At 42.1% G+C, this 14,346-nt stretch overlaps 1 protein-coding gene across 2 annotated transcripts in view; it reads left to right on the top strand.

Annotated features, from left to right (window-relative positions):
* UNC5C (unc-5 netrin receptor C) overlaps positions 1 to 14,346 on the top strand; it is a 248,648-nt gene that overhangs the window by 219,181 nt on the left and 15,121 nt on the right. For both annotated transcript variants that reach the window (XM_058838631.1, XM_058838630.1), the window contains 3 exons: positions 1,011 to 1,355; positions 4,271 to 4,358; positions 13,802 to 13,970. In XM_058838631.1, the coding sequence (XP_058694614.1) occupies positions 1,011 to 1,355; positions 4,271 to 4,358; positions 13,802 to 13,970 (602 nt within the window). The remainder of the gene's footprint in view (positions 1 to 1,010; positions 1,356 to 4,270; positions 4,359 to 13,801; positions 13,971 to 14,346) is intronic.

Raw genomic sequence — 14,346 nt, 5'->3', positions numbered from 1 at the left:
AGAGCATGAATGTGAGGATGAAACTCAGACACTTTGATGGAAATACAGGTCCAGCTCAAGTTGAAATCAAAGGCAAAGCTCTGACAGAAACAATAGAGGCAGGATGCATCACAGGAGTGATACTACAGTAATTCTATCACATCTCCCTCCCCTTTATTTCACTAATAGCTTTTTTTCCTATGCTCTGTCTCCACTGGTATAAAGAGTATAGTGAGAAGTACTGTGCTTTTATTAGAAAATATAGAAGACTGTGGTAGAACATAATTTAATATTTTTATCACTGATGCATAACAGCTTGATTTTTTTCCTCACTTCATTGGCCAGGAAAAAACATTCTAAAGGTAGTACTGCCTTATCAAGACACTTATTTAGGCTGAAGAGATTCTCTTTTTTCCTAATATCTACACCAGAATATCTACACTGTAAAAGTTTAGATGACAAGAGAGTTGTCACATGTAAGATTAGCAGAAGTGTTTTCTTTGGTGGAGAAACTTAAAACAAAACTTTGAAAAGTGCAATGCAGGTACTAATCCCCCACTGCAGGGAGTCATGGGCATGATGACTTCATAGGCTTGTTGTGTCTTTTATTTCAGGAAGGCTGTCATTAGGCCAGTTAGATGAATTGGTTAATGATTGTCACATAGCATTTAGGAAGGGGTTCTTAGTTAAAACTAGATCTACTGAGCAATGAAAACATCTTGCCCTGAAGCTAAGCATGTCATATTTGAAATCTGAGTGAAGCCTGGAAAAATACTCCCAGTGAAAACTCTTCAGAGCAGAAATGTGCTGTAATTTTGCACAGCGATCGGATTCCAAAGCAGCTGGGGCAATACGAGCCCTGGGAGTTTGCTGGAGAGATTCATGGAAATTGAGATGAAGGTTCAGGGACTTTGCTTATCTGAACGTTTGGAATGAAAGAGAAAATGCAAATGCAAACCCAAATTATTGCTCAGAATAAAGTCATCAGAACAGAGAAATGATACGGTTCTTCCTTCTCATCTCCACTGCAGACCTCCTGGCAGTGCCACCAGACCTCACTTCTGCTGCAGCCATGTACAGGGGTCCTGTGTACGCCTTGCACGATGTCTCTGATAAAATCCCAATGACCAACTCTCCAATCCTGGACCCGCTCCCCAACTTGAAGATCAAGGTTTATAACACCTCTGGTGCGGTCACTCCCCAGGATGACCTCTCTGACTTCTCCTCCAAGCTGTCCCCACAGATTACGCAGTCTCTGCTGGAGAATGAGTCCCTGAACATGAAGAACCAGAGCCTTGCTCGGCAAACTGACCCATCATGCACCGCATTTGGGACCTTCAACTCCTTAGGAGGCCACCTAGTAATTCCCAATTCAGGTAAGTGCTAGCCATGCTGACTTAAAGGTATGATGGCTTTGTGGGTTTAAGTGGTGTTAGCTTGTTTTTATATGGGGAAAGAAAATTTATACATGGGGCCCTGCCTTTTCCTTGATCAAAACAAACAGATGGTTCCCCCCCGCCCTTAATTTGCATGTATTAGAGTACTTAGAATATTTTCTACCCAAAGTCCTGGCCACCTTTTAAACACTACAGGCCTGAGGAAGACTTGGACCCCTCACTACAAGAGCACCAGTCTTAGGAGTAGCAGCTGAGGGAGCTGGGGTTGTGTAGCCTGGAAAAAGGGAGGCTGAGAGGGGACCTTATCTCTTTCTACAACTGCCTGAAGCGTGGGGGTTGGTCTCTTCTCCCAAGTAATACATAGGAATGTGATCTAGTGGTGAACACTGTGATGTGGTTGGATTCAGTGATCCTAAAGGTCTCTTCCAACCTAAATGATTCTCTGGGCTCTTAGCCACTTTCTGAGAAATGCAAGGTTTCAGAGCTCCCCTGTGTGAAATGCAATTCAGCATCACCTTTTCCTTTCATGCAGTTCTAGAAAAGGGACTTCTGTACAGTAAACCTCTATTTTGTCATGGCACTAAAAGAGAACAAATTAATTTAAAAACAAATTGGTTGCTGCACTTCCAATTCATTGCAGACTATGTGCAGTTGGCATAGGACAACAGAACACTCTTTTTGGGAGACTTTTTACCTGTATTTATTGTTGACTTTCTTTACAATTAGGAAAGAGAGGGACTGAGCATGGAGAGCCTGCTGATGTCATGCAATATGCTGCTGAATCTTTCTCATACAGCTCAAAATCAGGTTTCCAGGCCCATTTGGGCCACCCTAGCACCAGAAGGCAATTTCAGAGCACCCAAGGAACTCCTGGGCAGCCTTGGGAGAGCTCAGGCCTTACAGACAGATTCTTCAGCAGAGCCATGCTGCTGCTTGATTCCTATAGGAAGTCTTGATGTTCTTTCTAAGGAAGTTCAGCACGTAGATGTTCCTGTGGGTTTAGCATGATACTGCAGAGCAGCATTAATATCTAAAGTGAGATTGAATCAAATGCATAAAGCATTTGATGTGAAGAATTTGAAGGGCATACAGTGGTCAGGAATTCACCTGCCCAGTTTCACTGGAACTCTGAATTCAGGTAGGACCACAGTACATGTGAGACTGCAGCTCATCGCTTGACCATTTTACAGCAAATGCCCTCACCAAGGAGATAATGCCTACCCTTGTCCCCTGCACCTTTGCTGGATCTTTCCTTTTTTGTTGATGTTACGGAGGAAGCAAAATGCCTAGGTGGCCCAGGACCTGGGTGGATTGATCCTCTGAGGATGCAGTCCCACCCTGCCCGTGAAGCAGCCAAAAGTGTTTGGTCCCGTAGCTCTGGTTCTCTGAGCTCCTGTCTAATGGAAAGCAAAAATATCTGTTAAATTTAAGTGAAAGCTGAACTGCTTCAATAAATCTGGTGCTGACTGATGAGCAATGTTGAAAATTTGTGCTATGCAGTCTTGGATTTCACATTTTTCTAAGCAGCAGCTGAAGACAGATATTGATACTCAGTTTTCATATGCCACAGTGGTTTATCATTATCAGCAAAGTCTATTAGTCACTGTTAATTCACATATATTAATTTCAATTTGTAAAGAAAACACATTTGATGCTGTAATCCCTTTAAAATGATTAAAGTAATGATTCTGTAAAATAAAATAATCTGTCTGCTGCTACCTTGTATGCCTCTGTGCTGCTTGTAGAATGTATGTCCTCCTCAAGATACGATCAAAGCCCTTCATTTGCAGTACATCTGCCCTGTTACAGCTGCAGGCATGCATTGGTTAGGTTGTAACAAGCTCGTAAAGACACAAGTGCCAGAAGGTATTTGTGGGAAATGCTTTCCTAGCTACCCCTCTCCTTCAGAGCTAAGGGTGGGACTGAGGCCCTGTACACCAACACACAGGACGTCTCCAGTGTAACCAAACCCTGTACACTAAAGAAAAGAGGCAGAGCCATGCAAGGTGTCTGTAAAAGTGTCTCTAGTGTAAACACACATATATGTAAATAATCTTCCTCTAGGTTTGTTTTCAGCTATGTGGTAACAACTGTATGCAAATCCTTGCCACTGATTTCCAGCTAATCTGCACAGCACCTACAAAGAGGGCTGGCTGAGATGTGTCTGGCAGAGTGAAATAGCCAGTTTGTGAGCCCTGTTTGTTGTACAGAGACATCTCTTAAATGGGAGTAATGTAAGAGCAGCGTTTTTTAATCAAGTGTGCAGCAAATCATTACTGAAAAGGACACTGAACATATTTTCCCACACTTTTTTCCGTGGCTGGATACCCCAGATTTGATCCACTTTGCAGGACTAGGTACATTCAAAAACCAAGCCCAGTTTAGTCTCCCTGGCAGTCTAGGAACTGAGTGCATTAAAAGACAGACACAGAAGCCATCTTTCAGAAAACAACTAGTTTGCTTCCTGGGACAGTGCTCCACTGCTTTTCTTTCCTGATCTTAATTAAGAAAGAATTGCCTAGGGAGAGATGTCCCATTACAGCTGTTGGAAATTTTAGTCAGAGTTGTTTGTTTTTCCATCATTATACAAGGTAAGCAACAGCGTAACCATCTGTCTGCTCTTTAAGTAAAATGAAAGGGAAGAAAATCCTCTTCTCCACTCCTGTTTTTCAATGCAGAGGAAAAAGAACAGGCAGCTGGACACTGAAGACACCAGGGTTACAGTAAATGTTTTTTCTCCCATCTTGCTGAGGTCATTTACAGTCTGCTGGTGGGGGTGGCTGAAAAACTTGGCATTGCAGGCTTCATCTTCTGCTTCTCCTGTCACTCCTCTTCACAGACCCACTCACCTCTTTTTTCTCCATCTTATCTTTTGTGTCTCTTCTGTTCTGCAGGAGTAAGTTTGCTGATCCCAGCGGGAGCTGTTCCACAAGGGAGAGTCTATGAAATGTATCTGACAGTTCACAGGAAGGAGAATATGAGGTAAAAATCTGCCTTTATTTCCTTGTGCATTAATAGATGGGGGGAAATGTAGTAACTGAAGACCTGTGGTAATAATGCTTATGCAAAGCCTACTGCATTGAAGTTGTTTGCTGACTTGGAGGTAAACACAAGCAAAGACAAGGATAACCTTTGCCACAAAACCAGCTCAGACATTTGCTTTTCTAACCAAGTGTTACACTCTGCAGCAAGCTCTCAGGCCAGGGAGGATGCTGAATTGTAGAGGAGCAAGAAAAATATGCCAGCATGAGTCTGTGCAGCAGAGAAGGTGTGAAGTAACCTCTTGATAAAGACCTGTGCAAAAGAGAAGAGGAGAAAGAGGAGAAAGGCGATAAATCAGCTCAGTGGAGGGACTGAGCATCTGACTTGGAAAATCTGCTCTGCTGTTAGAGTGAAGGTGAATTTTTATTTTACCCTTCATGGGCTTGCGTAGTCCATGCAGAGGATGAAGCCAAAGCTTGTGGTGTCCTCTGCCTCCTTGCTGCTTAGTCCCAGACACTGCACACTGAGGGCACCCAGAGCTGCTGCTGGGATGACCACTGTTGTCTCCTGTTACCTGAATGTGTGGCCAATTCATATTCTAGATCTTAATGTCTATTGGCATGTGATCTGACAGCCTTGAAATTAAAAAGAATTGTTTACAAAAAGGCCAAGATACTCTTTGGAGCCATTTAGAAAACCCTAATGAAGAGAAGGGTGAGATCTTAGGCTGCAGAATGGACTCGTGCACAAAGGCAGAATGGCAAATGTGAAGCTGAGGCAGTCATTACACGGTACTTTGCCTCTTTCTCCTCCTCATAGCTAGATATGTTTTTTGGCTCAGCCTCTTAATAGCTTTTATTATGTGCTAAGCCACAGCTGTTTATACACTGTGTGATATTGAACACTATTCTTTAGCGTGGTAGTCTTTCACCCAAGCTAAAATAATCTGCTTAAAGAAAAATTAAGTAATCCTTCCACCCACCCTTTTGCATACATTATTCATCAGCCACTCTTTGAAAATAGCTAATTGCAGCTACAGAAAAAATGTCTCTGTTCATAGCTAGTATTGATTATATTCCTATTACTTTTGGCTGTGAAAGAGGTTTACAAACAGTATTGAACAAAGACTCTTTACTGAAGAAAGGGAAAAAAATAGTCAGATGGCATCCCCATTATTCAGCTTGTTTCTAAATCTCCCTTTCCAAAATACTTAATTCTTTAAAAAATTATTTAATTCCTAGAAGATGCTGTATGTGCAATTATTTTCTTTCCAGCCAGTTATGAAGGGAATCCCTGTTACTTTATTCATGCAGCTGTGGACAACTAATGTCACATACTTGTCTAATTTATTTTCTTCAAGGATCATAAAGCCACCTCTGCATGCTTTGTGATAGCTGTAACTCAGGAAGTCACACAGAGGATAGAAGGATAGGTTAACCTGTGTTGGGAAAAGCATGGCTGGAGATGTGCTGCCTGCCAAACTGAGCAAGTATGCCAAAGGACACCTACAGAAGTAAACAGAATGGTGTGAATCCACCCTTTCAATGAAGATTTTAGAAGGGGTTTCTTTCCCTGGGAGAAGAGAGCAGAGGAGTCTGCCTTGGGGAGCAGAGTTCATCATACTGTGGTGGCAGTCGCTTTCTGGGGGCACAGAGTCCAGCTGCTTATTTGATTTGTGTTTTCCAGAAAGCACACCAGGCTCTTCATGCCCTTGGAATGCAGCTTCTTCTGGGACATTTAAGATGGAGCTCATTGGGTGTTGTCTAGATCACTCAGAGCTGAATATTCACCTTTCCCCAGGTGCCAAGGAGCAGAAGGGGGTGGGTGGCACTCAGCTGTAATGTTCTCCTGCTGCAGGACTGCATGCCAGACACTTCACTTCTGTAGCAGAGTGGCAGCTCAGTCAAAGCTTCTTTTTCTGACTGCGTGGGCCACAGATGTTGCTTCATAAAATTGGAGTCATATGGGTACCACAAGTTGCTGTGTGGTGTAATTATTTTTTAAATCAGTTACTGCACTCCTGCAGCACTCTAGCAGAGAGTGATAGTCCCCTGTAAGGACTAGCTGCAGACATTTGCTTTTGTGGCCAGGCAGTAACTGCAGTGTGTTCAACAAGCCCTGTGAGGCCCTGTATTTATTTTCATGAGCACTGTGCAAATGTGTATGGGTTGAAAAGTCCTGTTATGTGTTGATGTTGTTTGGAAGGAGAAACACAGGAAATTATAAAATGCATGTTATTATCAGAAATGAAGGCAGTCTCATCCTTGATATTACAACTAGCACTGAGGTGAGAATGTGGTCCCCACAGGGCTACCCTGGTAGAACCAGAGCAGCAACAGAGAGGGTCCCCACCATAACTCACATATCTCCAGCCACTTAAGATCTAGCTCACACTTTGTAGAACTGTGAAATTACTTCTGAATAGTCAAGCTGAAACAGAAAATGTTATCTCTCAGGCACCTGGAAATTCCTCTTTTCTTTTCCTTCCTTTGTTTTCATAGTAAGTTTCCCTGGTTAGTCTCTGAAAGCTGTAGTACAGAAATTTGAGAGACTTCACAACCTGGTAGTATCACTCTTTGTGTTGTCTTGCAGATTGACTAAGAGAGTTTTCTGAGACAGTCTGTTAATTCCATTTCATATCTGTCAAAGCACGTGAAAGGTCACCCTAAAAGCATTATCCTTTGGCAGTGAATTGGGGTTGTGATAGCTTGCAGTAAACACCACTTGGAGGCTGTTGTTTCCTCGAAGTGTGTCAGCATAGTCGTGGCACAGTGAGGTTTCTCTTTCACTGGACTGATGCTCCAGGAGAGTGTTATCCCTGCTCCTGTCCTGCAAGCTCACCTTCATTCTTCCTCTCATTTGGGGCAGGATGGATGGCAGGCCACAACCAGGCTCTGATCCCTGGCTGGTGTGTTGACCCCATGAAAGGATCCAAGTCCTTTATGAAGAAGCTACAGTGGAGAAAATTATATAGGGGTGTATGTTTGTACACATATATGTACACATGCAAATACATATATACATGTATACATATATATGGATATATTGCTTATATATGTGCAACTGAAAAAATTACAACCCTATGAGAATATTTTACAGCTATCAGATGGGTTTCTGTCTCAAAACTCAGTGTCTTTTTCAGATGTTCTCTCCCTTAGTCAGGGGAAACGTCACCAACTTTGAGATTTGCAAGGAGTCCCTTCTTGAGTAGTGATTTCATGTGTAAAATCAGCACATTATGTTAGCCAGTACCTGGCAAGAGCCTGTTCCCATGAGCATCTTTGAGAGCCTGGGACTTACAGATTAAGTAATTTATTTAATTAATCTGTAATTTCATCCTAAGGATTAAATAGCATGAGTATAAACCTCCAGCCTCCAGGATTTGCTTGACTGCCTGAGGTTAAAAAACAAATCTCGCTGTGAGCTAAATTAGCGGAACTGAGTTTCCTTCAGAAACATCTGGCAGTGGTCAGTGCTAGATGAGGTCTGGGTCTTGATGGACCACTGGTTTTATCTTGTGTGGCAGTTCCCGTGTTCCTGTGTGAACCCCTGCTGGGCTTGCACAGCTTTAGGTGGAGCTAGTCTTGCATGCTCTAATCAGAGGCAGGAACTGCACAAAACAGATACAGCTCTGTGAAGGACACTCCTGTATAATCCATCACACAGGAGGTGTTCCAAATCAGAGTGGAGGTCGTTGTGCCCACAAAATTCGACAACCCTGACAAACAGAGCAAGCAACACTCCTGAAGGTCTTGAAGGAATACATACAAAAATGTGCAAATTTCAAATTAGCCACCTTAAAAGAGAAAAGGGTCAGGTGAGCCTTGCCAGGATTTGTATCAATGGCATAATATATGCACAGAGTTTAATATAAAGTCAAGCATCTGATCAATGGCTCTGATCCAAGGAGCAATGTTGCTTTTTCACCAGTAAACCTTAAGCTTAGTGATGTGAAATAAAAGAAATTGAAGTCTTCCACATTTCATTTCTCTACCTTCCTTATCTCAGTTGCATAAATAAAATTACTTTGCAACTCCAGAAGACAATTTCTTGAAGTGCCAGTCATTATAATTGAAAAATTCAACATGAAAAAGACCAGAGCATAAGCAAAAGGGGAGGGCAAACTTCTCAGAGTATTTTTCTTCTGAAGATAGACAGTCAGAAGAACCACGTTCTGTTGAGAATACTAAGTTTGAAACTTAAGAAAGAACACATTCTAAAAAACAAAGCCCCAGCAATGAAAGGAGAAATAAAATATCTTCCCTCTAACTTTTGACTAAGCTGTGTAGAAGGGTTGCCCTCTGTTGCTATGCGATAGCCATTCCTCTCTCCCCGCTCTGTCCTGTGCTTCCTGAGCTGCTGTGATTGCCTGGAGCACAGTGGCAGGGAGCACAATGTAGTTCCACTGAGGAGCAGAGATTTATCTAGTTGTGCTCACATCTGCTGTCTGACAGCTACCTTAATGAATACGGTCTGGCTTATTACAGGGAGACGGTTTCGAATGAGTAATCCCATTAAAAACACAAATTTGATTGTGAAGGGAACAGATACGGTGAATAAAAGTTTGTTTGATTTTAAATATAAGTTGACTGTTCTTGATAATCTCTGAGGGATGAGAAAACATCTAAAAATATCTGAAGACCTTTCAGTTACTGTTGGTGCCTTTTAATAGAAATGCTAAGCATTGAGCTGAATTTTGGTCTCAGATCTTTGTACAACAAAAACATCTCTTTGTTTTTGGAGTTATACAGCTGAGTGCCCATTCTCCTCTAATAAGTTGTCCTGAGACTGCTGCAAGCCTGAAGTGAAGCCCATGTTGATGGGGTTTTTGTAGGGGGTTGGCTTTGGGGTTATTTTTTGGATAACAGCCTGAAAGGTCACCCACAGTTTTGATCATGTCTGCTCATAGGTTTAACTCCCTTTCTCCATAAGCTCTCCTGTGTCTTTGTTCTGCTGAATCTCCCACAGTCTATAACACATAAATCTCAGTGCTGGTCACAACATGTGCTCCTCTAGGCTGAGATCCTGGCTTTGCTGGTGCTGCATCACCTGTGTCAGGAGGAGTAAAATTGCCTGTAATGAGTAACTACACAGTAACTTGTCTTCAGGGGAATTTGTTGTTCACTAATTCTATGCATTACTGTTGGTTTATTCTTTGAAGAAGAACAATTAATATCCATTGTACAATGTATCTTGTCTGCTGCATCTGTTTCTGTTCTCATTAGCTATAGTAAGGCATAATCCTTTTGTTTTAAAATAGAAATTGAAAACAGTGAGAAGCGAGAAAAAATTTGTCAGGAAATTTTTGTTCCTTTTTCCTGTCACTTGCCATAGGGCACCTCTCTTTGGTCTTTGCCATTGTGTTGTTTAGTCTATTTCCTCTGGGTTTCAGATGTTTATTTCTGAGAACTTGTGGTGGTCCCTAAACACACTGCTGCTACCTGCAGTCGTGTTAGAGCTGGAGAGGAAAGGGAATATCACCGTGATGTGCTCTGACATGCCTTGTCCCATACAATGCCAGAAATCAGATTTGCTTTTTGTCAATGTTTCATGTTACATCTGCTGTGTTGCAGCAAGCTCACCTGAAATGTTGCTCACTTTTATTGCTTTCTTTGTTGCTAAGTAACTCTTTGGAACTTGTTTTGCTCCAGCCTGAGCTACTGTACAATTAATAAGATTTTATTTCCTACTCATACTTTTACCCTCTCTAGAATTTTGCCATTGTCTTCTGGCTTTCACTGTTACTTGCAGTGATTCCTTAATAATTGTTACCTGTAAATGTAATGATTGTGTTTTCCACATTGTGTGTTGAAATCCTGGACTCACAGTAGTCAGAGAGAGGTTTAGCATAGACTTAAACAGAGCTGGGATTTCACCTCAACAGTGACAGTGACCCACTTCACACCACTGGAGAACTTCTCTGCCACTCATTATATCTCAGTTTTTAAAGGTTTATCTGTGTGAGGCAGACTCCTAGTGGCTTGGAGAGTCACTAGGACCAGCAGGTGTTCTGTCATTTGTGGTGCCAGTCTCTGATGTGTGCCTGGTTGGGAATTTGGGACTGTAAAGTCAAGCACCCCCACAACTGGCCCGTTTTGTGCTCTTTAGTAATCAGACTGTTCTCTATCATAAATACCCAGGTCAGGATCATGCATATCTCATCCACTTGGCAATAAATCTTCTACGTCTGGTGAAAAAGTTGCTGTTTATGAACATGGGGAGGAAATATTAAGCCTTGATATTTTTAACATGTCCTTTGTATGCCTGCATCTACCTCCCATCTCATTTCCTCACTCTGCAGTCTGCAACACATCCTGACTTGGTGTTCTGCATATTTTTTTTGTACATGTTCTAATCAGCTATAAAATGTTACAGCACAGAATCGTGCCCTTCATCAGAGTCCTAAAATCTGACAGTTAAAAAAATTTTGGCACAAAGCAGTGACTAAACTTTACTTGGAGACAACTTCAGACTGTGATTTATCAGTACCATATTATTTTAATGACCTTTTGGGTTTCTTTGACTGGAGGCATCAATGCTTGTAGATTTTAACTCATTTTTCACCTAAAAGACACTGTATTAATTTATTTTTTTTTAAGGGAATCATGATATATTCACTCCTGCATTCTTTTTGACTGCTTGTTTTGTAATTCAGTCCAAAAAACTATGGTAGCTTGTATTTTCTTTCTTTTCTTTTTCATGGGTCAGTACTTTTAGATGAAGTTAGGTTAACTAGATGATTAAATCTATAGCTGGTCATATTCGCTTTCCATACAAATATTATAATTTTTAGAGATCTTTCTCATAAGATACTATATTTCTTGAAATTTCTTGAATTAGACCATAGGAGAGGGTTGAAATATCCACCAATTCTCAAGGCTGATGACCATTAAAAACCACTGACACACTCTGAGTGTTTTTTAAGCTTCTTATTGCTTCCTATGAACAAAATAACAATGTAAATGAGTCAGGAAAAAGAAGGAATGTTTTAGTGAAAAACTGTCCAACGATTTATTCCATCTGGCCTTGCAAGATTCATCTTCTTAATTTGAATCCAATGATTCCTTGCAGTGTGCAAGAGGAGCTGGTCTAGGTACTCTGTCTGCTAGAGTTTAGGGGTTTTTTTGTATTGTTTGTTAAGCTAAAATAGCTGGCACAGTACATGATAGCTGTCCAGATTGTTAAACTTTACATCTTTTTTGAAAGACATCTCTATCACAGCTGTTTGTTTCCAGTCCATGGATTTTCAGAAACAATTGTTAAGTCATTTAGTAAACTCATCAGTTAATTTCCACAGATGCGTATCATCTGGATTTACTGATTTGCATAGATTTAAATTTTTCAATGCCAGACCCTTTTTTTTCCTCAAATGTTACAAAAACCTCACAACATTTGTGACAACCAGAGGTAATTTTCAAAAGTGTCTTGATTCCATTTTGAAAAAGGATTTCTCAAAAGTCTGTCTTTCATTCTATGAGATAAATAGGATAGGCAGGGAAAATTAAGGTGGATAAAATTAGATGAGTCCTATATTTGCAATAGGCAGAATAGGTGTCATAAATTTGATATCAAAATAGCTTCTGTCCTGATTTGGCCTCCTTGAAAGTTTTATCTAAGATTACCAGCTCGGCTCTGCACTGGTGTGGCCTGACCTTGAATATAGCGATCAGTTTTGGCTACCACAATATAAGAAAGACATTAAACTATTAGAGAGCATCCAAAGGAGGGCAATGAAGATGGTGAAGGGTCTTGAAGGGAAGCCATGTGAGGACTGGCTGAGGTCACTGCATCTATTCAGCCTGGAGAAGAGGAGACTGAGGGGAGACCTCACTGCAGTTACAACTTCCCCGTGAGGGGAAGAGCAGGGGCAGGCGCAGGTATCTTCTCTGTGGTGCCCAGTGACAGAACCCGAGAGAATGGCCTGAAGCTGTGTCAGGGGAGGTTAGGCTGGATACCAGGAAAAGATTCTTCACCGAGGGTGTTTGGGCACTGGAACAAGCTCCCCAGGGCAGTAGTCACAGCACCAGCCTGGCAGAATTCAAGAAGTATTTGTCCAAATTCAAGAATTTGGACAGTGCTCCTCAGGCATGTTCTGTGACTCTTGGGGATAATCTTGTGCAGGGCCAGGAGTTGGACTCAGTGTTCCTTGTGGGTCCTTTCCAACTCAGGATATTCCAGGATTATGTGATTACAGCTACTTTTTTTTCTCTTGGTAAAGACAAAGACTTGCAGAAAAAGGAAGCAATGTTATCTCAATTAATTTCTCTAAAACTGATGCAGATGTACTACTTGTATTTGTAAATGCAGCATGGGGCTGAACCCTCAACCAGAGCAGAGCATGTGTGGTCCCGTGGGCAGATCAGGATTTTAAGTGCAGATCACATGGAATGCTTTTAATCTCCCACTTGCTGGTTTCTGGATCATGAATTTGTCCTCTATTATTTAGGGAGGCAGTTGATGAGGCACATTCAGCTGTGTTTGTCATACACCAGATGTCGGGATAGTTAAAGTCACTCATGCTTCCTCTTGTTTTAAGCTCCTCAGTGCTGGTCTGGGATGGTTTGCACTTACACACATGTGCACACACACACACACATATGCACACACACTATCATTCCCAAGTTAGACTGTATGTTGTGTGTCCTAAATATTCACATGATTTCCCTTAACCATTTCCAAGTGACTGGCAGCAAGCACGCTAGATAATACCTGAGTTTTTTAGCCGAACAGCTCAGGGTAATCACTAGAAATCTTGGGCTTTGCAAGTGTGTTTTACCCTTGCACCATTCCTTATCATCCCTTCCTCCTTTCTCCCTCACCAGCAGTGACACTTGTTCCCTGCAGGCACATTTGCAATAGCCATTCTAGTAGATCTGTGAATGCCTTTTGAGTAAACTGGAGTATCAGTGCTTTGGTGATGACTCAGAACTCAAACTGCACATCTCAGATGTGCTGTGAACCACTTTCAGTCATGCTTACATGCTTATTAGTTCAGTGTCTTCCTCTCTTTGTCAGTTTTCTCTGTCCTGACAGTAAATAATTCTCACAAGTGGTGCCTACAAGAGCCACCATTCATTTTTGTGTGTTACTGAACAACTGCCAAATGCAGCAGTGGCCACATTTTGGCAGTGGGTGAAGTGAAGCCTCTGCATACCATCTGCAAGGATCCTTCAGAGTGGAGTGTACTCAGCAAATATGGCCTATAATTTGCTGACACCTAAACCTGCATTTTGACATGAGTGATATTTGGCACAAAAACAAACAAAAAAGGGAAATAAATATGGATTTGGAAAAAAAAATGAAGAAAAAAAACCCCCACCTATTTTGCTTGCACAATCTTTTTTATTTTAAAAGAAGGATTTTTTTTATTTTTACACACTCAAATGAACCTTTCTGTCTTTTTCAACTCACTTAATGCATCCATCTTTCTGTCTCCTTGCCAGGCCACCTGTAGAAGACAGCCAAACCCTGCTGACACCAGTGGTGAGCTGTGGCCCACCAGGAGCCCTGCTAACCCGGCCCGTCATTTTAACCATGCACCACTGCGCAGAGCCAAACACAGAGGACTGGCAGATCCAGCTGAAGCACCAGGCTGCCCAGGGACCGTGGGAGGTGAGGCTCCAGAGCTCCAGCCTGTGTGCTGGCTGCTTGCAGGGCTCTCTGCTTGTCCTTTCCTTGCCTTTCCAAACCTGGATGCTGGTATTTTGGGGTTTCCATGTGAGACACATACAGGCAGGCAGGAGTGCCCTTCCCTATGAGATGTCTAAGCTGCCAGGTGCCCATGCAGAGATCGGTCTTGGGGCACTTTGGCACCTCCTAGAACTAGCAGTTTTCCGTGGTGGAAGCCTGAGGTGGTCCCTTGTCAGTAGTATAGCAGGAGAATGTCCCAAGGCAGTGTGGCAAAAGGATCTTCCCGCTATAACTGGAGCATAAAATGATGCTTTTGGCAAGGCTGGGCCATCCTGACAGAGTCCTCCTCTCCAGCCTT

Source organism: Poecile atricapillus, chromosome 4 (genome assembly GCF_030490865.1).
Source record: "Poecile atricapillus isolate bPoeAtr1 chromosome 4, bPoeAtr1.hap1, whole genome shotgun sequence".
Taxonomy (NCBI): Eukaryota; Metazoa; Chordata; class Aves; order Passeriformes; family Paridae; genus Poecile; species Poecile atricapillus.
Note: the sequence above shows the minus strand (reverse complement) of the source record. Positions and strands in the feature narration are given on the sequence as shown.